We start from the raw sequence: 27913 nt of genomic DNA on the forward strand, positions 1-27913 counted from the left end.
TTGTTTTTCAAAAGCCAAATTTTAGAGGCCTATGTTTATACACAATACACAGATGCACAATACATGTTAGTGCTCCTGTTTTCATAATTTTCTGTTTCAGAATTTCTTACAGAATAATGTTTAAGACTGCATGAGTAAGAACTTTACAAAGTGGCCTAGTAAACACCCTCTTGCTTTAGTTAAGGTCCTGCCAAACAAAAATACCTCGCCGCCCCATTTTTGTATTTAAATTTCTTTGTTCAAATAGATGACTCTTAGACAAAATGGTAAAGATTTCAGGTACTTTAACAAAATCAAAAGTATCAAAGTCACTTTTCATTTTCAAAGTATATTTAAAGAAATGATTGTTTCAATATAAAACCCCACAGTACACAGTAAAAAACATGGCTAGCCAATTGGCTTTAATCCTAGAATATTACAAGTGGCCACCGAGTTCTCAATTTAAGCATGTGATTTTATTCTGTACTTTTGTATTCTTCAATACAGATATCCAAGAAAAATGATCTGGTTTTTGTCTATTATATGATAGAAATCATTCTTTAGGGGTGGGCACCATGCTATGACAGGAAAGGCATTGTGTTAAACCTTAGAATAATTGTTAGAAAAGAACTATAAAATTATAAACTTTTGGAAACAAATGCACTGAAAACACCTCTAGGAAAAACATGCAACTGGCTAGGTACAAATTACAGGCACTGCCAGGCGTGCGGCCTTAGAACTCACAAGGAGAAATGAGCACCAGAGTCGTCTCTAACTTTACAAACAATGTAATGAAGGCCCAAAGATAACACATAAAAAACTTACATTACACCCCCAAACTTCACCAACAATAATAAATATATTATTGTCAGTCTTCTGGAAACAGCTAGCGTTATTCATTTTCACGGCACTATGGCGGTATGTGGCAGTTCTCCTTTACTTTGCTTTGGACTACGCAGAAACGACAAAGAGACAAATTATCCTCCCCAAATGGGATTTTTCAGTGGAGGTGGGGGTGGAACAGTTTCCTAATTAAAACTTATTCTTAGCTACTTTTCCCTTCTTCTTCCAAAATGTTTCACTGGAACTTTACAAGATTTATATCGCTTCACTGCAGCTCCGTGCCATGCTATTTCCCATCACTGTTGGGTCATGTTCAGATGTGGCATTGGGAAGAAGGTGTCTCAAGGTAGGTACAGATCACAAGAGTGAAAAAGAGTTTGAATAAGCTAATATATAGTCAAAAATATATATTCATCCTTGTTATAACAAAGAGTTGCTTTTTAAAGAAATTCATTTATAATTTTAATTACAAAACAGTCAGTACACAATATGAAATATGTCAAACCATTTTGGCTTTCAAAAGCCCAAGTGTATAGCTCTATCAGTTACATACATGGCTACCAAATGTCCAGTGTTTTACTGCTGTACATAAATAATGACAAGGCAAAGAACAGCAACTAGTCCAAGGGCTTGTAGGCCAAGGAACCATAGCATAAGCCAAAAGAAAATGACCACTACTGGTTCCACAATTCGTTCTCCAAAATACATCCTTGTGAAGCCCATGTTGAGGAGGTTTTTGTTCAGTTCACCAAAAAGTGTTCCCATTTTCTTGTAGTCATCTCCAATGGGTTCGCCAGTGTGGTTTTGTGATTCTTCAACATCCTTAAAAACAGACAAACCAAGATATGAACATAAGAAACATGTAAATACCTTTAATAAAATGCATCTTCTCCAAGTAACTATGCACACACTTCTGGTAATCATTTAGTAAATAAATACTTATTATGAAGATGTCCACAACTTCTGAATATGTAACTTCACATGGCAGAGGTAGTCTCCAGATGCAAGTAAGGCCCTGGTGCTGAGAAGGGGGCCATCCTCAACTCCCTCATGGACTGATCTAACCACAAGAACCTTTACAGTAGGGAGTTGGTACAGAGCATGATAAGATGCTATGTTCCTGGTTGGAAGATGGAAGGAGGAGCCATGAGTGGTGAATACAGGCAGATTGTGAAGCTGGAGGAGAAAAAGGACAGATCTTTGAGGACCTTTGAAAGAAGCACATCAGTCTGATCTAGACTCCTGATCTCCAAGAATATAAGAAAAAAAATTTGTGTTGTAGAAGAAAGTACTTGTTCAGACAATGGGACTATTCCTTTGGATTGACATATTATCTATCCTATTAATAGAGAAAGCACGTACTGATTTTTGTAGACTTAGCACTACTAAATCCCTCACTAGGCCACTGACTTGTAAGACGTGGGTACAGTTCATTCATCCTCATGCCCTCTCCAGATGCTTGGAATTGCACCAAGGTGCCTATGGAGATGAACACGGGTGCTTTGATTTCTTTTCTGAGAGCCTGGTTGCAGAGCCACCTTTCTGCCCATCTCCTGTTAGGTGAAAGAGGGCTCCTGGCCCTCTGTCTTGGTGAAGACATGCCAGCAAACTAGATTTGAACAGTTCCAGCTTAGCTGACTGGAGGATGACCAGTTATGGGGTAGTCCTCAGCCACTGCTATTGTGATCTTTTGTTTGAAGGCTCGGCTAGCTTTGCAGGCTTACCTGGAGCCCTTGCATAGCTTCCTGTCAAAACACTACTGAGACTGTAAATGCTTCCTGTTAATCTCAACAGGGGAAACAAAGTTTTGAAACAGGGTTCACTTTACACAAGGTAGAAAGCCCACTGAGAAGTTGGCGCACCAGTAAACCTCCATGTATACCCACGGTATCTTCTAAGAGTACTGATTTTTGTTATTGCCCAATCTTACTACAATTCAGAACACCACGCTGGTTCTTAATGTTTCCAACCCACTCCTGTGATTTTGATATTTGTTTCTTCAAAAGTTTATGTGTTGAGGGCTTGGTATGAAAGGAGGTGAAAGCTTTATTAGGTGGGCTTAGTGGTTGGTTAGGACAAATGGGAGTTCTAAAAAACGATTATCAATTCTTTCAAGAGGATTGTTAGGAAAGGCTTAGGCCTTGTTCCAGCCAAGCTTTTGTTTGGATTCCTGTTCCACCATATAGTGATGGCTCCTAAGACTGCAGTCTACCTTGAGGTGAGGTGGCCAAGATAGCTTTTTAGAATCTAAAACCCTATTCGCTAAATAAAACACGTTTTCTGTATAAATCAGCCTGTCTCTGGTATTTCATGACAATAATGAAATAGAACCAAGAGAACAGTCCTTTGGAATTTTGCAAACATTTCTGGTTCTTATTAGGCTGTGCCCATTGAAGGACCAGAAAGACACCACACAGAGGAAAAGAGAAAGTAATTTGCATGGATTAATCTTATGTTTATTAGTGTCTCATACTTTTATGTGTTACATGATACCATACTAAATTAAAACCTGCAAATTTGTCCTTGTCTGATATTAAGCCATTTCCCTCCATAGCAGCATTTGAAGAATCTTTGATTTAGCTGGCAATTGTTCTGGGTCCACATCCTGATTTCTCCAGTGTTTAATAATGTTGATAGTGTTTTTGATTTCTTTTTAAAGGGTTTTTTTTTTAAAAAACCCTCTTTATAATCGATTGTTATCTATGAACTCATTGTACTTCCGTTTTTTAGCAGTTCTTGAAGATTTCTAAGATTTTTTTTAGTGTTTTTCTAGTTTTAGTATGAACTAAGTACCCAGACCAAACATAAAAGGTATTTACTTGAATGTCCTTGTAAAATGAATTACGTCTGCGAATGTGCCTCAGGTTTTCAGGGGAAGAGGCAGGTGTTACAATACTTGACTCCAGCAGGGAATTAGTTAACTCTGCAGTCCAGGTGTAATGACAGCAAGGATCCTGCAGGGGTTGGTGGACTGATATGGCAAGGGAGAAAGTAAATTTGGGCAAGCTGTAGTTATTGCAGCCTGCTTCTATTCTATTGTGTATAGACTAGAAGGGAGGACATGGGCAGTGTTGGTAGATCAGCAAGGCCTAGTGGACCTCAGTGCTGTGCTTTCCGTGTCCACAGAGAAGTCTCGGGGTCCTTGTGTGCTTTGTCAGAGGTCTGTTCCTTCCAGGGTAACTGTGATCTCGGGAGTGCTAGTGATGAGGTGGCAGAGGTGCTGACACTGAGCACCTGCTCTGCACCAGGCACAGCACGGCCTTGACTGAGTTCCCCAGCGGTCTCTATCTGTGTGTGTGTGTGTGTGTGTGTGTGTGTGTGTGTGTGTGTGTGTGTACAGGTAAGGACGTTGCCAGCATTGACTTATACTCGGCAGTGGCCAGGTCTGTGAGGATCCACCCCTCGTCCCCATACATTGCTAGTACCTAGTAAGTGGTGAATACCTCAGCTTTTAGATACAGTTTATATATTTCACCTCTGGGGGGAAAGGGCTATGGTAACGTTTTGTTTAACCCGTTAAGAGAGCAAACTGAATGTCAGTATGAGTCTTGCTTTACATCCTTTCTAACAGCTTTAAAGTAAGTTTATCAAACAGGAAAACTGTTCAAACTTCTATTTTCATCTTGTGTAAAAATTTAAATGAGGTAAAGCTATTTGTAGACTAGTACATTTTCATAGCTTATAAAGTAGCGACTAGAATTAACATTAAAATGTCAAAAAGAAGACAGCAAAGAAACACACCTAGCATAACTGCAGTATGAAAATCTACTTCACATGAACAGTAAACCGAAGCAGAGATGCAGATGGAGCTTTCCCTGCTCTGACATTAATCATCCGTGTTCCTGCCAGACTTTCTTCTTTGTGTGTGAGGCTCCAGTAAAGACCATTTGTCAAAAGGACGGCTCCTTTTAGGGTTACACAGGACGACTAGAGTGTTCTCAGTGAGGCACTGACAGCCCTTGTTTGTCCATGATTGAAGACATGAAGACAAAAAAAAAAAAAAAAAAAAAAAAAAAAAAAAAAAAAAAACCCGACAGGAGTGGCCCAACTTATTCAAAATCCTTTTAAAAGGTTCTGGTTTTACTACTATGGTTGCATGCAAGTGTCTGATGTCTGCATGGATCTACACGGCACACACATCCTCCTCAGAGAAAGATTTTGGGTAGTAGTCCTCTCCTTCCACATTTACACATGTTCTGGGGCCTGAACTCATGTTGCCAGGCTTGTCCAGCAAGCAGCTTCACCAGCTGAGCCATCTTGCTGGCCCTCAAAATCCTCCTCAATGGTAACAAATTAAAGGTAAGACTTTTTTGAGAAGAATTCTTAAAATAATTACCTTGGTCTCATATTTTAGAAACCACACCTAAAGAGGTCAGGTTCCATAAGCCTAGTAACAAAAAACAAGGCATGGTTTTAAAATAGTCCATACAAATAGATAGATAAACCATTATTGTAAATATTCAGAGGATACAAATGAATACAGTAAAAACTGAGATTGGATTTATCTTCGGTAATATGAACCCATGAAAGTCAAAATAAGGAAGGTAAATTTACTGCAGTATACATGCCAGGATGTATAACAAATAACAATGCTTTTTTGGACAGAACTGGTGACTAGTTTGTGAACTGCGCTTTATTAATAGAGGGACAGATAAATGGCAGCTCAAAGCTTGCTGGATTTTCTCAACTTGTTTATCCAACTGCTTCTGTCGATGGTTTTTCAGCTTCAATGACATTCTGGTCTACTGGCCTCTGCTCTCTCTCAACCAATCTCTTTTCTTGACAGTTTCTGATAAGTCAGTTTGTTAGTTTCCCCAAGTTCTCTTGTATGTGATAAATTGTTTTTCCAGCATGTCCAGCTTGGTGTAGTTTTAAAACAATGATCACAGTTGCTTGTTTCTTTTGTCTGCCCCTTTATGAATTATATTCCCTTATCAGTGGAGGCTGGCTGAAGAGGTACAGGCCTTTCCCACTGGCTGTGCCTCCACAGAAAAGAGCTCCACACAGGGAGCTGGAAGGGAAGGGAAGAGGTGAGACACACGGGAGACCACCTTTCAGGTGAAGTTCTAGCTCTAGATCAGAGATAGGTATGGAAATTCTAATGCAGCACCATGAGGGGCAATGATGATGGAGTGGGGTGTCACTCAAATGCCACAAGCACCGTCCTTAGGAAGACACAGTAGATTTGCCTGAATAGATGTTTCTGCATTTGCTGTCTCCCTTGAAAATGACCCCAGACACTTTAAACTATTGCTGTATTTAGTATCTCACCAGTTAACTATTCCTTTGCAGGAAGAGTCTGCTGAATTCCTTATTGTTCCAGAAGCCTGATACTGGTTATCTGTGGATGTTAGTTATTTTTGATGGCAAATTGAAGGCCAATTTCTATAAGGCTGAAGGAGAGGATTTTTAGATGGTGAAAATTAGCGCTCTGAAATGAGTCTGGAATTTTAAGCAATCTGAGTGTTTATTATTTTTAATATCCTATAATGGTCAAATTCTGGGTATAAAAGTTTGGCTTTAGATAATCTAGTCAGATAATTCTCGGTCCTAAAGGCTCCTCTTTCTCCTTCTTCATTATCTCTCACATAGACTATTAAACAGGCAACTTTCCTTTTGTGCTCTGCAGATTTGACCATGTTCTTTAGCTAGCAATTGATTCACTTTTCATTCAGCCCACAGGAAGCTAATGGGAATCTAATCTCTAAACGGTCCTTTCTCCCTTAGTTATGTCTAAAAGATCAAATTTCATACACAAATTTGTTTGTTAAAACATTTTAGTATAACTAAAGTATCTTCTTTCAATAACATATATATGTAAGAGCTCCAGAAAACTAAGAAATTCAGGTGTCAGAATTAAACAAAGAATGTTCTGTGCCAAAATGATCTCCTTTTCATTCCTACAGGACATTATACACATTAAAACAAGTAAAAGCAAGGCTGCCTTAAGCTTTCACTTACATTCAACACATTTGTCATCTTATTGCTTTCAAAAATATGTTTATCCAATAAAATCAATTCAACAAACACTTTTCCTGGTGTCAATAATGCATTAAATAAATGACTGTACCTTAACTTCAAAAGGCTAGCAATCTAGTATAGAAGGCAGTATTAAGTAAGCATATTTTTTTTTGCGGAAATGTGATATTTTAAAAATTACAAAAACGCTTTTGTATTTTGGCTTAACTTGAATAAAAATATTTAGAAGAGAGCTGGCAAAAAATCTGAGTATTCAAATATTTAGTTTTTTGTTTTAAAAAACGAGGTGTTTAACTGCCTTCTATTATAGCACAACCTATTCTGTGGTTGAAAAAAGAAACTAACAAGAAACAAACAAATAAAAAACCCTCACTGAGAGGACTTTAGAACAACTTGGTATTTCAGTTTACCAGATGGTGTGGAATTGTACCACAGGTTCCTTTTGAAAAACCTAATGTTGTCCTGTCAAAGAGAGACTATCATCCTATCTACCCCTTCTACAGGGCTGGTCAATTGATTTGTAGCACAGAAACAACCTGATTGTCTCCACCACGTAGTCTTGTTTAAGACAATCAAATTCTTTGTGGCCTAGCTCCTTCACTTAGTTTGAGAACATCAGTTTTCTTTGGAGAAGAAAATAAAAAGCCATCCATTGACAGACAAACAAGAAAACCCTTTACTTCAATATTTAATTACTTGTAAGGATTAATTTCTTCCATTTTATTTCTCTTTATCTTGAAAATGAAATATGTTAACCTTGAAAATGGACAAACAGACAATGTTGAAATAAAGTTTTCAACTGATTTTATAACAATCATTAATTTATTAACTATCTAGGGCTCATGGGTCACAGTTTGAACTATATTGCTATTCAGTGTATAAAGAGACTGGCTGGGCGGTGGTGGCACACGCCTTTAATCCCAGCACTCGGGAGGCAGAGCCAGGCGGATCTCTGTGAGTTCGAGGCCAGCCTGGGCTACCAAGTGAGCTCCAGGAAAGGCGCAAAGCTACGCACAGAAACCCTGTCTCGAAAAACCAAGAAATAAATAAATAAATAAATAAATAAATAAATAAATTAAAAAAAAGAGACTAAAGAGGAGGGATCTGTAGCTTCGTCACAACCATCTTATCCCTGGTGGAGGAGATGCGTTTGGCAGCAAGGCTCCAAGGACCATGTTTCTAAGGCCCTGTGCTAATCGGCACACGCCTTCTTATCAATATAAAAATCAACAGTGTCATCACTCATATTCTAATGGCCTTAATATATCAGTTTTGACAGCAGTTTAAATAGCTACACATATCCATTTTATATAGTAAAAAAATAATCTAAAATGGCCTAATACGAGGCTGGCTATCATATTGCACCTGCATTCAACTGTGATATTTATGATTTGGTCAGGATTTAAAGTTTTCTAAAAAAAAAAAAAAGAAGAAGCAAAATTCAAATCATTCTCTAACATTAGCCCTATCCTTGTCTGTCAGATAAAAACAAAGGCAAGAGCAGTGGCAAAAAGACCAAGCATGTAACCAGGAGCTCGGGTCCGAAATCCCAGCTACTTGAGGATGTGTCAGAGGATCTCAAGTTCTGAGGTCAAGTTCTAAGCAGTGATAGAGTTCACCAAAGTACCCTAAAGTCACTCCTGACTGCCACAAAAAATAAAAATCAACAGAAAAAAAAACTAGAAACATAAGAAACTTCATAGACTAGTAATTTTTCTAGTCTTCTAACTATATACAGTAAAGAGAGAAATGTATTTCAGTCAACCAGAGCTAACTACCATCCCTCCCCCACAAAATTCTTCTTGACTTTGTAGCAATGTACTTAGGACTATCTCAGAGCAAAGGACTTCAGAGTGAGGGCCAATGGTTATGGCGAGGCTGCCTACAGACATCAGAATTGTTTCTAAAAAATCCATTATATTTACAGAGAGTGAAAAAGTAAGAAAAATGAGAAAAAGAAATTGGGGGTAACTAAGGACTTTTATATTGAAGTCTTCTCCTTCTTCCACTTAATCCAAATCTACTCCATTATCCCACTCAACCTCTCAAAAGAAAGGTTGCTTTGAAAACTGCCTTGTTACCTTCTTGGGAAGGGACTTGCATGCAAAGCAGCAGTAGGACATAGCATTATACACAAGGGGACAATGAGCAGGACTGACTATCTTTTTAAGGAGTTAAGAATTTTGAAAGCCTCTGAATTACTTATACATTTAGCTCTTTTGGCTCGTATTTTCTCCTTGCAGCTTAGAACCTTAGCTTATCATGACAATTATGCGTTTATAGACACTGTTCTTCATTCCTCCTGAAGGGCCCCCAATCTCCCCTCTCCTTTTGCTAGGCTGTTACGTGTTGTTGGTAAACATTGTATTCAGATGCCTTTTTATAAGAGGATCATGTCTCATGGTTCCTAGTACTTTTCCCACATCCCCAAATCCTTTCAGTCACCTCTCAGTAACTGTTCATCCAGTTTCTCATGTGAATTGACCCAAATCTTTTTCACTCTTATGTTCTCCCTCTTTAATATACTACTATTTCTGTGTAAGATGAAATGTATAATCCTGTCTTCCTATTTACATATTCATGTTTTGCTGTGTGTCTGTGCATGTGTATGTCAATAGTGCATGAATGCACACCATGAATATGGGGCTCAGAGGGTAACCTCAAGTCTCCACCCCTGCCTTGTGTGAGACAGGGTGTCTCTTGTTATTCTCTGCTGCACACATCATGCTAACTGGCCCACAGTGTTCTGGCAATTCTCCTGTCTCAGCTGCCCATCTCCCAGTAGGGCACGATAGAATAGCAGTAGCATACACTACTGTATCTGCTTTTTAGAATGTGGGTTCTGAGGATCCACAGGATATCAGGCTTGCACAGTGAGTGCTCTGCCCACTGAGACATTTCTCCAGGCCCACTCATGGATTTGTGCTATAACATACACTTTGTATTCCTACAGTAAAGAAGGAAAAAAAGAGCCTGAGTTAAACAAAAACAGATTAATTTTAGGCAAGTTACACCTCCCTTTAGAGAAAAACCATGCAAGGATATTGCAGAATCAGAAGCTCTGGACAGAACATTGCCCAGACGAGGGCTGGCTCCTCAGAGTACTGATGCTGCTATTTAAGCTGTCTGAACAGAATATATTGAAAAGGATTTTAAAAAATTTGTGGTTTGTAAATACCCTTCTGTTAAAGTTTAGAACAACATTTTCCAGTTTGTACCCTGGCCAAGGAAGTACAGCTTTACAGATGTTTATCAGCTCTGTTGTTCTTGTTTTAGAATATGCTGGGATGTTTATAAGAAATATTCAAATATATGAAAGGTTGTTGCTAGAAACAAGTTTCTTTAAAATTCTTTTCTCATTAATTTCTAAGGCCTATAGTAGGATTTGTTTCATTAAAGTCAGTATTATTTATGAGTCTGACAATTTTTCAAAAACGTACACAAATACTATTCATACAGCCAGGCTCGGGAGTTGCTCATTACATCCTGTTCAACAGCAGCTTCTTGTTTTGTGTACTGATCTTTCTGTCAAGTCTAGTGACGTGGCTGATTCTTTTCTTTGGTGTTCTGAAATAACCACTGTGCAATTCTTATTAAGTGAAGTGTCTAAGTTATCAATCATTGGACTAAGTGGGGGAAATGGTTTTAATAGCTTTCATTATTGATAGCACTAACGAACCTGCAGGGGATCTGCCCTTGTAGATAAAGGAAAGTGTATGATGAATGAATGAATGAAGGGTTTGTGTGTGAGACAGCAGGCTAGGGCTGCCTTTCTGTGAGCTGAGGAAGCAGAGTCAGAATATGAAAAAGCAGACTGTCTCCCAAGGAGAGACAGAAAGGAAGAGCTTGGGAAACCCACAAAGGGAATGAAAAGGTACCAGAATAGATCAGAAAAACAGGATGGGCAATGCAGTGAAACCGAACTCCGCCTCTTCCATGCTCTTCCTTGGCCATGGGAGGGAAGCAAAAGCCTCTAAAAGGGGAGCCAGATAAAAGCTGGGCAGCCCCACCCCCAGGACAAGTCCATAGCTTTCATGAGCCTCAGATCCCCCTGCGGGTTTTGGTGAGACAGTAATTTCTCTGGCGTATGGGTCAGTAATGGAGAAATGCGATTTTGTCATGTTCTATGACTCATAGGGCCTGGAGCCATCTTGAGAGAGGAACTACTGTTAAAAACTGACCCCACAGGCCTCAGACCAAGTCAGGGAGATATTGATTTGGCCTGGCACAACTCCTGGGTAAGAGGAGGCCCAGAGAGAGTTAGAAGAGCAAGAGTCAGGCACTGGCAGTCTAACGGTGTAGCTGGGAGGACACTGGCTCCGGCAAGGAAGGCCCTAGAAAGAGGCTGGCAACAGATGCCATCATCTGAGAGTAACCCTGGTGTCTGAGGCCCGTGGGCACGTCCCACTCTGGAGCCACCTTGTCTGTCGTTCTCTGCTGTGGAACTTGAGCACTCAGAAGTTCCTGGAGTATACTCGACACCGAAGGCTGCAGCCCTCCAGTGGAGGGCTCAACACTTCAAGGTATGAAGATGGGTCCTATGCCTGTACAGCCTCACTGCTGGGATTGCTTCCCCCATCCCTCATGCATTTGGAAGACATCCTCCAGCTAAAACATTAGCCACACCAGGGCGTCTGTACAGAGGCTCCTGGTATGCAAAGAAAAAGAAAGAAAGAAAGAAAGCTACTGCGAGACAGCCTGGTGGATATCCAACTCTTGTATAATCACAGGAAAGAATCTACACGTTCTACTGCCCTTCCCCTCCATGCTTTAAACTGACTTCTTCAGTGTCTCCTGGATATCTTTTTTTGACTCTTAGATTGCTGTCCCCACTTTTTACTCAGTGTGTAAGAGGATTTTAACATTAATATACGACATTTAAAATTTTGCATTTCCCTTCATGCATTTATCGAACATTGTTTACACATTTATGAGGCACGATCTTTTTCTTAGGCCCCTCACTTTTTTCAACCTTTGTGCTCCATGATTTCTCCTCTATCTTCCTCAAAAGCAGTAGTGTTTTGACTTTACCTTTTATTTTTTTTAAAGAAAGTACTCTTATGCTTTAACTTTTGCTCTTTTTTACATATATCCATTTTTGTTTCTGGACACTTTCATTATTGAGATGTCTTGTTTTTGCTTTTCTCTCTTTCTCCCCTAATCTCTTGCTTTTTTCCCCTTCCTGTCCATAACACTCGCCTCTTCTTCCTCAGTTATTTAACTTTGCTTCTCTGCTTCTTGCTTCTCCATGTCATCTTTCTTTCTCTCATTCATTTACTTCCAGATGTCTTACAGTCACTGGTGACGTACTGGTGACTGTGATGGGTGTTACGTGTGTTTCTACCTCTTGCATTGGCAGATGTTGTTGATACAGCAGCTCATTATCTCCTTGTGGCCAGCACTGGGGCTTGAGACTGCCCAGCAAGATCCCATGCTGAAATGCCAGAAGGATAGATGAACAAGGAAATGTTCAATGCAGAATTCAAGAAATACAAGAAAAGACTCTCCTAGATCACAACTCCCAACTCAAATACTGAAATATGTAAACTGCTTGATGAAAATTTCAATCATTGTCTGATAAAAAAAATTGATCAATGATCTCAAAGAGGATACAAAAAAGCAAACATATTTAACTCAACCCCTGGAGAGGAAAGCCAGCAACAGAGAGGGAAAAGTCAACAAAACAGATGAAAAGTTACCTACATGAAAAAAAAATTCAGCAAGGATATTGAGACTTTAGAAAGAAAACAACAACAAACCTATTCTCCCAGAAACCAACCAAACCAAAACCACTAAATAGAAATGTTGGGAAAGAAACAAATGAATCAAATAAAAACACAGTGAAAAGCATCACCAACACACTTGGCCCAGTGAATGAAAGAATACATGAGGAAAAAGTCGGGGATGGGGGACAAGGTTGAACAGCACGATCAAACATCAACAGGGAGAAGAAGCATGCCTGACTGAAGTAATTCAACACTCCGGGACATGATCGGACCTGAGCACACACAGGAAGGAGGGAGAGAAGCACTGCAGACACAGCGAATCTATTTAAGAATGTTAGAGCAGGAAACCTCCCAAAGTTGGAGCAAGACACAACATTCAAACACACGAAACATGCAGAACCCCAAAGACATATGACCAAGTTAAAATTTCTCCATACCATGTTAATAGTCAAGACATCAGAGATAAGAATCTGGGGCTGAGAGATGGCTCAGTGGTTAAAAGGGCTTACTGTTTTCCAGGGGCCTCCAGTGCAGTTCCCAGCACTCACATCAAGGTGGTTCCCCCCTGTTTGCTACCCAGCTCCAGGGTATCAGATGCCCTTTTCTGGCCTGCACCGGAAATACCCCCCCCACACATACATTCACAAATACACACACACACACACAGAATCTAAAAAACAATCCAAGACATATTTTGAAAACTGTAAGAAAAAAAAAGTCACATACAGAGGCAGAAACATCAGAATAATATCAGATGTCTTGCCAGCAATTCTAAAAGCCAGAAAAGCTTGTAATTATTATATTTCAAGCCCAGAAAGCAAATAACTGCCAATCAAGATTGCTGTTTCCAGCAAGGCTATCCCTTCAAATGGGCAGACAAATAACATATCAAGGCAAGCAGAGGGAAGGCAATTCTATAGCCATCACTGCAGAAGGTACTTAAAGGAACAGCGCACAGAGAAGGGAGGAAGGTACTCAGAAGAGCACGCTTCACAAGGGGAACGGAGGAATTCATGAGAGCTAGGAAGGAATCCATCACGTCCAACATGGTAAAGCAGCTGACTCCTAATGCTAACAGAGGACAGAGGAAAGAACACTCCAACAAGAAAAACACCCAGAAAATTACAGGAATTAGTAAATGTCTCTCAAGAAAAAAATTAAATGTTAATGGCATGCCTCAATTCACCAACAGATGCAGACTAGCTGATTGAACTTAAAAAAATTCAGCTATCTGTTGTCTCCAAGGAACACCCACAGACAGAATTAAAGGATAAAAAACAAGCTGTAAAGTGGATGGAAACCCCAAACCTGCTGACATAGTTATTCTGATACCTGGTAAGTAGATATCAAAATTCCTGAGAGAAGCTAAGGGAGGTTACTGCATATTAGTAAGGAGAACAATCCCTTGAGAATATATAACAATTGTAAATATACACACCCAATGCTGGGTTTCCAATTTCATAAAGCAAAGAACTAAGGGACATAATGGACACAAAGGTCAAATGGATCGAGGTAACAAAAGCAGTGGGTGACTCCAACAAAAGCAGTGGGTGACTCCAATATGCCACTCACACCTCTAGTGAGGTCACTAAAACTGAAAAACAAGGAAATATCAGTTGGATTACAATAAATCAAATGGAACAGATATTTTTCAGAATAAACCACCCAACAGATATAGTATACACATTTTTTCTCAGTAACCTTGGATTGATTCTTCTTCAAAACAGAACATAGTCTAGGTAAAAAAGCAAGCTTTAACACATATAAGATAATTCAAATAATTTCTTATCAGATCACAGTGGAACAAAAGGAGAAACCTTTAGGAAGAGCAACCACAGAAAGGTTGGGGAGCCGGCCTATTGGGTACCGAGCTTGCTGTGCATGAGGACTCAAGTTTGGCCCCCTGCACCCACATAAAAAGCCAGGTGTAGCTGGCTTACCTCTAACTCCAGCATTGGAGAAGTAGAGAGAGGTGGTTCCCTGGGGACTTTCTGGCCAGCCAGCCTTGCCTGACTGGTGAGCTCCAAGTCCAAGTGAGAGACCTCGTCTCACACACAAGATGGATCGCTGTCCTGAGGGTAACACCCAATGTGGACCTCTAGCCTCTGCACATGTGAATGCATACCCCTACACATGTACACACACACACACACACACACACACACACACACACACACACACACAGGACCACAGAAACTGTACAAATGAAACACTTTTGAATGACCAAAGGGTCATTGAAGAAATAAGGAAGGCAATCTAAAAATTCATAGAATCAACTGGAAATAAAAGCACAACTTACCAGAACTTATAGAATAAAGTAAAGGCAATTCTAAGAGGAAGTTCATTGTCAGTACCAGGCTATTTCAGCTACCATGACGCTAAATAAAATTTGATAAGGAGGAAAAAAATCTTGGCCGGTTACACATCAGACAAGATTAATACAAGGGCATAAAAAGAACTGTAAAAATTAAATGCCCAACCCAAATGTCAGTCAACAAATGGGAAAATGAACTGGACAGTTTTTTTAAAAAGGAAAAAAATGCATATAGCAAAAAAAAAATACTTGAAGTATTCAATATCCTTAGCCATTAGGAAAATGCAAATTAAAGCTGACATTTATAGGAAATAGCTGGAACTGGAAACCTTTATGTGTAGGGAAGTAAGCCAGACTTTATATGTGGAACGTAGATTTAAAACTGTGTACGTGTTTATGTGTGTGCATGTGTCAGTCTAAAAACAGAAAGTGGATCCTGAGGGGGAGGAAGAACTCTGAAGAACATAGGAAAGAGGACAATGAAAAAGGCAGAAGTGGAGACTAGCTGGGAGGAGGGAAGAGACCGGCTGCAGATGTAGAGGGCAGTGAGAGTGAGGGACAATTGGAACCAAGCACAATCATATACATGTGTGAGCAGGCCATGGGGAAACTCATTACTTCGTATGTTAATGTAAATAATTACTAGAATAATTAAGAAAACAATATGGGTTTATTCCATGTCTTATAAAAAGATCTTTGGAAAATAGCACATATAAATAAAGTCAACTGGCTTTATCAGAGTCTATCTGCTGTTTTAGGTGAACGATGACGCTATTCACAACAAGTTTTCTGTTTAGACACACAGTCTATAGTTACATTCCAAACCTAAAAACATTTCCTCGTGGCAAGTTTCGTACCGGTATTTTACGCCCTGCTTGTGGCAAACGAGCCTGCACAGACTTGATGAATTTGCTAGACTGACTGACAGCTGCTTTCTTTCAGGAAACCACACTCTGGGTCTTGCTGTACCCGAGTACCACCTAACTTTGACTGCTAGGCTTTAACTCTGATGAGTCACAATCCTTGTCATGTAAGGTTGACAACAAACAGACCCTTCAGTCAATTTGCTCCAGGTTAACAAATGATCGACTACACATTACAAGCAAGGCAGGTGCTGTGTGGTCTGCAAAGTAACTCTCGGTCACCAAGCTGCTTCGTGTGTAAAGAAAGGCAGGCATACAGATCCTCACATTTAAACACAGCTTCCCCTGCCTTCCTAATCACAAGAGACAGTTCAGAGCACTGTTTCTGAGCCCATGCAGCTCTTCAGATTTCTAGAGTGACATGCTCAATCGCAGTTCAACATTTCCTAGCAGAGATCCTGAAACCCCAAAGATGACATGTTCAGTACCAAACTGAATCATTCAGTCTCAAGGTGTTTTTTTCCCATGACAGCCTGCTTTAGTGAACGGCATTGTCTGAAGTGTAACTGAAAGTCTGCTGCTCTTTCTCCACGTCTTCCTCTTTCATCCTTTGCTCTACTTTCGCCAAGTCATTTCCTCCTGATAGATAAGCTAGAGCTCCTATTATTTACTTGTCGGTGATCTTAGTTACTTTATACTCTCTCTAGGTAGAGGTTTATTCTACTTTAATGATATTATTAATGCTTATATAGTTAATAGGATGAAGATGCTTTCTTTGATACCGGGGCTTATTTAGCCCAGGGTGGTGCCAAATTTGCTATGTGGCCGAGGATGACCTTGAACTCCCCCAAATCCTTCTGCCTCCACCCACTCCAGGTTTTGGGATCACAGGCACGCACCACCTCACAGTTAAAATGATTCATTTTTAAAGTCATATATTGGTTAAATTTTCATCTCTTCAGAAAAAAAGTTCTTGTCATTTAAATCTGATCCGTGTCACTTAGTTTTCACTGCCTTTCTTTGTTTATTAGCTATTTGTTCGATAAACTTCTTCAGTACCTGTATCTCAGACACTTGTCACCACAAAGATGCTATACCAAGGCGTGTGCTATTGAGGCCTAACACACACTGCAGCACTTCCCTAGTACCAGCCAGCCAGGATTGACACATACAGGAGCATTCTGACAGCAAATTCTGAATCAGTCCAACAAACAGTGCCACAGTGTTTTGAAAAATATTGTGTTGGGGGTTATTTTTCTAATGTGCTTTACTCAAAATAACATATCTTCTTTCTCACCCTCACCCCTTCTCAACAGGGGATCAAACCTTTCAATCCCTTACTACCAAATTATAACCACACATTAAAACAAAACACAAATGTTAACAAATGCATTATGAGATATGGTTATAATTCTCAAGAAAGGATTTAAAATATATTTATTATGTGTATTTGTTTACACCTAAATATGTGTGTACCACATGTGTACAGGTGCCCACCAAGGCCATGAAAGGGCATCAGATTCCTGAAACCAAAGTTATAGGTAGTTGTGAGTCACTGATGTGATATGCTAGTGTGACTGGACCAAACCAAATTCAGCAGCAAACTCTCTCTCTTTCTCTCTCTCTCTGTCTCTCTGTCTCTCTGTCTCTCTCTCTTTTTTTTTTTCGAGACAGGGTTTCTCTGTGTAGCTTTGTGCCTTTCCTGGATCTCGCTCTGTAGCCCAGGCTGGCCTGGAACTCACAAAGATCCACCTGCCTCTGCCTCCCGAGTGCTGGGATTAAAGGTGTGCGCCACCACCGCCCGGCAACAGCAGCAAACTCTCTTAACACTAAGCCATCTTCCCAGCCCCTCAAGAAATACATACATACGTACGGGAGGGAGGGAGGGAGGGAGGGAGGGAGGGAGGGAGGGAGGGAAGTCCAGGGGCCAGGGAGATGACTCAAAGGGCAAAAGCGCTTGCCACACAAGCCAGGCAGTACGAGCTTAATCCAGAACCCACACAAAGCCGGAAGGACAGAACCTGACTCCAGAGCAGTTCCCTGACCTTCACTGTGGCACACTCATACCCCTGCATATAATGATGATCATAATAATAATAAAAACAGGTTCATAATTGACTTATCCTTTGATCTTTCAAGAAGGATTTGAACTTGCTACAGTAGAAATGAGTAAAACAGTAATAAAATATAGAGAATCAAAAGGATGGGTGGGAAAAATTAAAATTGAGAACCAAGATTGGGAAGGTATGTTAGCACAATTGTTAAAAGGGAGCCTCGGATTGTCTCCACCCTACCAGGGAGTCGAAGCAAAGTGCAGGTGAGCAGGCCTCTGAGCAGGTCCACCACCACCTCAGTGGACCCTTCTGTGATCACCCACACCTGTCATCCCTAGCCGTCTCCTCCACCTTTATCTCTTCACAGTACGCATAATCCACTGACTGACTAGTTCCTTTATGCGTGGTCTCCCGTCACCCCGTGAATAGTGCCAGATCAGTTAGAGGAGAATTCTGAACATATTTTTATTTGTATACCAGCCTACAGCAGGACCCGGAAAATAGTAGGTGACTCTACTCTGAATTTTTGATTGAACAGATGAAAAGTCATCAAGGGAACATATCCAAGCAATACCAAAAACGAACAACGAACAGAATGCAGAAAACTTTCTGTAGTACAACCATTATAATCATCTTCTAAAGTAATTAACATTCAATATGATATAAGTGGATAGGAAAAGCCCACTTTTAGTATATGGCCAGGTTGTTAGAGCAGTAATCCAATGTAGAATGCCTAAAGACCTAGATTCTATGAGATTGCAGAAACATCCAGAATTGTCACAGTTGTTATACCATTTTTATTACATTGTTAAATGCATTAGAACATAACTGATCAATAGAATAAAAATGGGGATGGGGCCAGCCGGCCGGGCAGTGGCGCATGCCTTTAATCCCAGCACCAGAGAGGCAGAGGCAGGTCGATCTCTGTGAGTTCGAGGCCAGCCTGGTCTACAGAGTGAGTTCCAGGACAGCCAGGGCTACACAGAGAAACTCTGTCTCAAAAAGTCAAAATAAATAAAAAGTATGTGTATAGGAAGAGGGCACATCACTAAATATAAAATATATTTATGATTATAATATACCTTATAAACCTTGGCTAAGGATAAATGAACATACTTGATTTTCTGTATACTTGAGTTGTGACTGTATTGTGTTCCTTCAGGTCAGGTGTGGAATTTACCACTGTGGCATCTCATCGGATTTGGATTTTGGAGGACTTCAGATTTCAGTTGAGAGGCACTTGGCCTGTTTTGTACATCATGATTTCTTGTAACTTTCCTGTGATGTGCTAGTGCATCTTATAGTCTGGATAGTAACAGTGAAACAGATTTCCCACCAAAAGATTGAACTCACTTGTACCTATTTGAGAATATTCCTTTTTGGACTTTATAAACTCACACCACTCATTTTTTTTCTTTAATAACTTTAGGGGGGAAATCACTTTTAAGTGTTTTAATTTTTTATTTCTTTTTATGTTTTTATTTATTCTTAGGGAATTTCAAATAATATATTTTGATCATATTCTTTTTCTTCCCCAACCCCTCTGAGATCCTCTCCCACCTCCCTATCTACCCAACTTCCAAGTTCTTTTATTTATAATAGGACTGGATATGTTTCATGTTTACTGAACATCACATCATATCCTACAAATGTAAAAATGATATATATTTATAATTACTAACCTTATAAAGCTTTACCTAATCATAGCATTTCATGTGATATAGCTTACCAGCAGATTTATAGTTTGCTTGTCATTTATCACCATATGAAAAGTTATAGTATTCTTTTATACGTATCTCCCTCTAAACTAGATGGAGCCAATAAAAGTAAATGTACTTTCTGAGGAATAGTTAAAAATCACTGGGACTATTAGCTAGATTTTAAGTAGTCTTTGAAATTACTATAAACTGAAAAAAACTAGCATTTTTATTTATTTTTAATTTTAGCTAATTGTAGTCAATGACTTTAAACCATAATCCATAGTTGTAAACATGAAATAACATGATATTCAAAAATATGCTCAGTTTCAATGACAGCTATCGAAGATAGTAAGACAGTTGTAGTGGAAGGGGATAGTTATATGATAAAAAAAAACAAATTAATTACATAAATAAGACAAGGCTTTGTATGAACTAATGATAGACAGTAGTGTATACAGTGAGCTAGAAGTCACCACAAAGGAACTAGCCAAAGACAAACATTTTTCCTATAATGTAACTTTCCCTCTCAATTCTCAATTTGTAGCAGTATGAGATTATTTTCTGATATATGAAAAACTACCTCTGAAAACTATGGAATGAGAAATTCTGAGTTAGGGAATTTGTAATTTTTTATAATACACAAGACCTTTGATTTCAGTTCTCTACCTCTGTAGACAGTCGGCATAAACGTAGCTAAACATAAGAACAAAGAGGTTAAAATAACTTTTACTAATTGGAAGAATGAAAAATATTCCCTAGAACTGGTATTACAGAGAAACAGACCAAAGGAAATGTAACAAAACTTTAATTACAATTACGTTACAATAGTAGATATTAAAGATTTGTTCTTTATTTTCCCAAAGTTCAAAGCACTTGCACTGTGCTTTCCTTTGGATCAGAACTCTGATAAGCTGCAGTTGCTGCCATAGGAAAACAGACACAAACAAGGAGGCCATTTCCTCTTCCTAGGCCAAGACTAGACACAAATGCCAATGACGTTAAGTAAAAGAAGAAAAGCCCTGTAGTTACAAGAAAAAGTTAGATCGCAGAGTGGAAAATGTATTTTGTATCAAGTTCATTGAGAATCTAATTAAGCTCATTTTCAAATGTCTTATCAACTCCCTTACACAGGCAGTTAGGCACACACCATAAGTAATATGTTTTTGCAGATACATGGCTGCTATTGAAGATAAGACTGTGAGCCCAGAGAGGACAAAAACTGCAGATAGTAGACTAAGGTCTAAAGGTACAGACAAAGGTAAGGTCTCTACTTATGCTCCCTGAGGCAACCTGACAGTCATGGTGTCTTCAGCTGTCCCTTTAATCTTGCTGTACTGTTTCTCTCACGTAGGAAAGGGCGAAAGTATTCTATGGGGTTATTCTTTCCCCTGTCAAAGATTAGTGATATACAAAGGGGAAAAATCAACTTAAGATCTTTATAAAACAAAACAAATTTAAGTTGGTCAGTTTTTTTTCTTAGAGAATTATAAAACAATTTATCTAATTTTTAGATTAGAAAATTATAATAGTTATTTAATAGATAAAATTAGTTCCATAAAGCAGAGAGCACCATTTGGTAAAATGCAGTTTATGATGTGATTAGTTGAGGTGAATAAGAACGGAACCAGATGGAAAGGTGAAGAAGAGGAAACACAAAGTAGAAATAAGGAGCTAATACTTACTGAAGGCCTACTGCGTGCTGGGCATTTGTGTAAAGAATATCTCACTTAAGACGGCACCATACCTATTACAACTGAGGAAACTGGTCATCAGGTTCAGGTTAATAAAGCAGCAAAGGCAGGGTTCAAACTTAGAACTATCATGCTATAAAAGCTTCGCTGTTTCAGAATAATGTCCACAAAGAAGAGGAGGAAGATATGGAAAAAGAGAGAATGAGCCCAACAGGAAATACGCAGAAGAGAATATGCAGGGGAGAAAAAGCACGGCAGTTAGAGGTGCTGGAAGATACGCGGAAATAAGTGGTCAATTGGGACTATCTGTTGGGAATACAGACTTCAAGCCAAGATAGAAGCTATTTTTACTTCTCGTTTGGGGATAGAGACTAGCAGGGTAATTTCTACAACTTATAGCACTGTACCCCCATCGAATTTTTGAGTAGAGTTTGGCATGCATGACATTCTAAGCCAGATAATACTTTTGGGTGGTATTGGTTCCTTTCCATCACTCTCACCAAAGTGCTTGACCTAGGTAGTAAGGATTCATTTTGGCGCATGGATTCAGAGTTAGGGTGGGTGTACAGTGCATGGCAAAGAACAGTTCACATTAGGCAGCCAGAAGCAGAAAAAGAGGCATACAGGAAGGGTTCCCCTCACCTCCCGATGTTTATCATCAGATGAATCCACTGTAGGAGTAATCCATTCACTAGATGAGAGCTTTATGATCTGTCTTTAACCTTTTGTGACCTTGCAGACTACCCAGAGGTGTGTTTGTCTAATCTTCTAGGCACTCCCCCTTCCCAAGACAGTCTCACTCACTACAGTCTAAGCTGACCTTGAACTCACCGTGTAGCCCTGGCTAGGATTACAAGTGTGCACTACAGCACCTAGCTTACTCTTTCATAACTAATCATCCCAAGAGGACTGTTTTCTTTTTCTTTCTTTCTTTCTTTCTTTCTTTCTTTCTTTCTTTCTTTCTTTCTTTCTTTCTTTCTTTCTTTCTTTCTTTCTTTCTTTCTTTCTTCTTTTTTGGTTTTTCGAGACAGGGTTTCTCTGTGTAGCTTTGCACCTTTCCTGGGACTCACTTGGTAGCCCAGGCTGGCCTCGAACTCACAGAGATCCGCCTGGCTCTGCCTCCCGAGTGCTGGGATTAAAGGCATGCGCCACCACCGCCCGGCCGAGAACTGTTTTCTACATCATAGGCTTGTTAGCAGTCTTCCTGGCCACTTTTATTGGATACCTGGTAGCACCTACTGCTTCATGTATCAACCACCAAAAATGTCAACACATTGTCACATGGATCCTAAGGTAAAACTGTCTTCAGTTGAGAACTACTGATCATCTAAACTCAGTATCAGCACGGTTTTGTTTGCAAGTTGCTTTTAAAAGATGTGGAACGATGTGGATATAAACAAACACTCAGTTTTGAGCTACAGAATCTAAGGGAAAGCAACAGAGCTATCAGAGTTGGTTCTCCATGAATGGTGGGTGACTCTGTACGTAGGATAAGAGAACTGGCTTTGGAGCTTAGAGATCCTGGTTCTCTGCTCTGGTACAGACTACTAGGATCAAGAGCCAATTCCTTGTCTTGTCGGCCTACTTTGCCTTTGAACTCTGCCTGATCAAGAGTTCAAATATACACTTCAGGGAAAATCTGCTAAATAACTTCCTTACATACATCTATTACTGATACTATTGCTAAAGGGCAATTATAGTGAATACTGTGGATTGGTGTGCTTATATTTCCCCCATTTCCTTGCCAAAGTGTGGTCTGTGGTCATGGCACTGGCACCACCTGAGAATCTGTTAAGAGAGGCCAAGTGTGAGACCTTACTTCTGATTAGCTGCACTGAAGTCCTTCTTAGCAAAGGATGATACTTAATGCGCACATTCGAGGGTACTGCTCCAGGCCACCTTCAGCCCAGGCTCCCTGTTAGCCGTAAATATGGAAAATCTTACAAACTACTGGTCAGATTTCTTTCCGGTTCTGGTTTATTTGACCATTAGGTCTCAGAGCTAACACTTGTGTGTAGCTAATGTACTAGGGACCACTCTAAGAGTACTTTTCAGACATTACTAACTCGTGTGACCCTCCCCACCCTCCTATGAGGTTGATGTCATTCTCATTATACAAATGAAGAAACTAAAGCCCACAGAGGAGGGTTAATTTACTCCCCCAGAGCTTCAGTTGTAAGTACAAATCTATGCACTCTGGATCCACAATCCATAGTGAATCAATCCTACCTCTAATGATAAGATCAAAAAGGACATACAGGCTACTCCACTATTTTTCTAGATCATCTGTGGAAAACTTTGATAAACACTGTCATGAAAGTCCCTGTTATTTACTTAAATTTCTAAGCCAGTATCGTTCTTTGTAAAATTCTAGGCATTGCAAAAGGCAAAAAACAAAACAAAACAAAAAAAACCAAAACAAAACAAAACAAAAACCAGAAGTGAAGCATCATTATTTTAAAGGAAGCAGGGGGAATCTCTGTCAGTTCCAGGCCAGTATGTTTTGCACAGCGAGTTTCAGGCCAGCCAGAACTGCACAGTGAAACCTTGTCTCAAAAAAAACAAAAAGCAAACAACAATAACAAAAAGGTGGGACACTTGTTTAATGCATTCTTTGGGCTGTTCCAGGCCACTTCCAGAAGTTTGACTCTCTGACCTATTTTTTCCACTTCTAGGAATCTATTTCAACACAGAAGTGTTATGATTGGTAGTGGGGGATTGTTTACACAGCATTATTTATGAAAGAAAGTTTGAAGCCACTTAAGTGTACACTATTAGGAGAGCAAACTATTAGGGAGCTCTAAAAACCATTCTTTCACAGGGCTTTTCTGACATGGGGAATAATGCTAACTTCTAAATATATTCAATCAGATAGAAAACTTCATTAAAGCACATGATGGATTGGTAAGCCAAAACACAGAGAGATACAGTAACACCAAGTGCTTGATTTCAAGGCATTGGACTAATTCCTTACAAGTTCTATTTTCTTCACATGCATTTTTACAATTTCTGAAGTACACATTACTTTTACAGTAATAAAGACCTTAAAATTAACAGCTTCCTGTAAGTACAGCTGTCCCAGGTTATTGAGAATAGCAATCTGTGTTGTAATAAAGCAAATACCACTGACATTACAGACACAGAATAAAACCCAGAGACCTTTAGCTTTCCAGCTATCAAGCGGGGTATTTGTCTTCCATAAAGCCACCACATAGTCACTGTTATCAGGATACGTGGATCCGCTCTCATGAACACACTTATCAGCATTGTGGAATAGCGATGCCCAGTCTCTTCAGTTGCCTGGAGGGCAGCAGCACAATTGCTCCTTCCCCTTGATTATCTCTGAGAGGCTTGACTTGTACCTCTAATTAGACAGTTACCTTTTTCTCAAGGCTTCCTTCTGAAGAGTACTTGAGTTTTAACTGGATCTCTTTCATCAATCATCCTGCCTGCAAAGATTCAGGCCAGGATACTACTTAGCTTTTCTTTAAACGGAGTATGGGTTAAGGACAAACTGTAAATGATGGGAGAGATGTCTGTGGAGACTACAGGTTGGGAAGGACCCGGGGAGAGACCTGCTTCTTATCAGAAAAGGAAACAGAAACAGAGCAAGATATAACACACAAAGTTAGGAACTGTAAAAGCTGCGAAGCTCACATGAGGTGATTCTGGAACGAACCACATTGGCCCCACCCAAGATGAAGAAGGTGTTTCGGAGGGCTGTGGCCTTCAGTTCCCTCTCAACATCTAGAGGCTGAGACTCCGAACTTCAGACTAGCTGAGCACACGAAGCAGAAAGACAGCAGGAAAATGGCCCCTGCCTCATTTCAAGCTAGTTTGGTTTCCATTTTGGTTTCGATCTTTGATTTTTAAAGAAAATTTCAGTGTAAACTTAAAGATATGAAGCAGTTTTCCAGAATTATCCCATTTATAATTTGGAGTCCTGGCATCCTTAAAACCAACCAAAAAAATGAACAAGAGAATATCTCCATTAAAAAGTTAAAATGACTCCTTGGAATGTTTTATAGTTGTCAACTATAATTCTCCTTCAGAAACTGTATATGTAAAAACAGCTCTATCTATGTGGCATTGCATATATTTTAAAATTTCATTTGCAGGTTGTAAAAAAAAAAAAACCCCTAGAAAACAGGCTTTGTGATACTGTTGCCAAAATATGATGGATCACAGAAGTTCGCTTTCTGCATCAGTGGGTTGGTCTGTACCAATTCTGACTTCCCGATAAGAGCTACCCAGGTACTGACATGGTAAGATTCCACTTGAGAGTTTAGAGTATACAGGTAAACAATGTAGCAAAAATAAAACGACTCAAGTAAACGTCTAAGGAGTGCAGGAAAATGAAATTTCATGACACCATGGAGGAAGCAGGTATGTGATAGGGTATCTCTTTTCTAGAATGTATTATTTAATTTTGTGTTTCATCCTTTTTCTTAGTTCTATTAACAGTTTCAGTAAGACTAGAGTTCCTGGTGCTGTCCAGGTCATCATATTGGTAAAGTCCAGAGACATTCAAGGGAAGTATTTCCCATATGCCACGACAACCATTCGTACATTTACTTTTGGAAAAGGGTTTTGATGGCTGTCTTGTCCGGTCGAGCAATTAAGGTAAGAGGAAATCAAGACCTTACCTACTGAGTCAAGCGTGGTACAGTTAAACAGGAATGCCACCAGAAAGGGAGCCAGCAAGATCTCCTAGCTACCAATTCTGTCACATATGGTCACATAGATGAACAATAACTCTTGACATGGTGAACAAGCCCAAGGCCACATCGCACATTTGTTTCTTAAGTAACGTGTTGAAATGTTTTTATGTTAGTAATGTATTTAGTTATTAATTTAGTTAGTGACATTAGAGTTTTCGAAATGTGAGAAAAAGGGACAAATAGGGAATGATGACAAGAGACGGGTATTAACTGATTATTCCAGGAGTATAGGCTTACTTATGTGATTTCTAAAGGTCTGCGTCTCCGGAGGATTTCTGAGTAGCCAATTACTGTAACTGCCTGTAAAAAAAAACTGCCCCACGCAGAATTCAATTTTTACACTCAAACTGAGATCCAATTCGGAGAACTTGAAAAGTACCCGGCTTCTCTCTCTATTATGTCTGGCCTCTTTGTAAAGCTTCCTTCGCTTTGGTGCTGGCAGAAAGCAATGTTCTTTTTTCACTTCTAAAATGAAGTTGAGCTCGGCTCGGCGATGCGGTGAAACTTGCTCTGGGAGAGTCCCAGTGTCACGGGGGCTCCGACACAGGCTTCCCCACCCGCTGCGCCGGCCGGCCGGCCGCCTACACCGTCCAGGGCGCGCGCAGAGCTCCGAACCCGAGCGGAGGGCCCACGTAGCCCAAGTTGCCGGGTGTTTTCAGGTGAGGCACCGGAGGGCATGTCCACGGAGGCCGGCCCCGCCCATCAACCGCTCGCCGCCTGCCCAGCTGCCTGCCTGCCCGCCCGCCCCGCGGCCCGCGCTCACCTGCTCGCCCTCGTCCGGCCGCCGCCTGCGCCGCGGGCTCGCCCGGGGCTCCCGCTCCTCCGCCCGCTCCGCCGGCGCCGCCCCGTCCTCGTCGCGCTCCCCGCCGCCGGCGCCGCCCCGCAGCAGCTCCCCGGCCGAGCACATCCCGCCGCCGACACCGCCCGCCCGCCCGCCCGCCCGCACGGTCGCCGCTTGCCACACCGGGACGCCGCTGCTCGAGAGCCCGGCGCAGACCTGAACCCCGGCAGCGCGCCCACCGGCCTGGGCGCCAGAAGTGCCGGAGCCGCCCGCCCCTCCTGTCAGCCGCTCGCCCCGCCCCCAGCCCGGGGGGCGGAGCCCTGCGAGGGCGGGGCCACCGGGGGAGGGGTGGGGCCGAGGCTGGACGCTGCCCAATGGAGGAGGGACTTGGTAGGGTGGGCCGGACTCTGGGAGGGGCGGAGCCAGGGAGGGGCGGAACCAAGGGGTGGTGTAGCGTGATCACTCTAAGAAACCGCATGAGAGAGACTATGAAAGAAGCCATAGGTGCTAATGGGAGATAAGCACCTATGTGTGTCTGTCTGACAGGCTATTAATGTATGTGAGAGCTTCTGTGCAATTGTGTCTGTAACTATCTGTACACAACAGACGGATATTCTGGGTGGTGGTGGTGGTGGTGGTGGTGGTGGTGTGTGTGTGTGTGTGTGTGTGCGCATGTGTGTGAGAGAGAGACAGACATACAGAAAGAGATGAGAGAGTCAGGTGAGGAAGCTGTTTGTAAGAAACACTGTAACAGACTGAAACCCACTGCCTGAGGGAGATTTTATATATGAAAGAGGCCATAGGTGCGTGTGGGAGGTTGTATCTGACTGGCTATTATTGTATACACATATTATTGTATATGTGTAATTGTGTGTCTGTGAGTAACTGTACACAACAGACTGAGATGTTTAATGTCTCTCTCTCTCTCTGTGTGTGTGTGTGTGTGTGTGTGTGTGTGTGTAGACAGAGGGAGAGAGAGAGTCAGAAAGAGGACGTGTTGTGAGAAAGTGTGTATGAGAAGCATTGTAACAGACTGTAACAGTCTGCATGAAGGCGATTATATGAAAGAGGCCATTAGATGCATGAGATTGTGTCGGACAGAGTATTATGAAAGCCTGGGTATAATTGTGTGCCTGTAAGAGACTTATCTCTGCACAACAGACTGCAGAAGACTGTGTATTCCAAAATCTGTTCTGACAAGATAATCAAAAAAGCCGGGCGGTGGTGGCGCACGCCTTTAATCCCAGCACTCGGGAGGCAGA

General features: G+C 40.8%; 1 protein-coding gene across 1 annotated transcript; it reads right to left on the reverse strand.

Annotated features, from left to right (window-relative positions):
• On the reverse strand, positions 1–26792 carry Fam241a (family with sequence similarity 241 member A). The gene is made up of 2 exons (XM_076574973.1): positions 26634–26792; positions 1–1644 (listed from the first exon to the last, which is right to left on the reverse strand). Exons 1-2 carry the CDS (start codon positions 26775–26777, stop codon positions 1399–1401), a joined length of 390 nt encoding a protein of 129 aa, XP_076431088.1. The 5' UTR covers positions 26778–26792; the 3' UTR covers positions 1–1398.
• Between the last annotated feature and the right edge of the window lie 1121 nt (positions 26793–27913).

Source organism: Peromyscus maniculatus, chromosome 6 (assembly GCF_049852395.1).
Source record: "Peromyscus maniculatus bairdii isolate BWxNUB_F1_BW_parent chromosome 6, HU_Pman_BW_mat_3.1, whole genome shotgun sequence".
Taxonomy (NCBI): domain Eukaryota; kingdom Metazoa; phylum Chordata; class Mammalia; order Rodentia; family Cricetidae; genus Peromyscus; species Peromyscus maniculatus.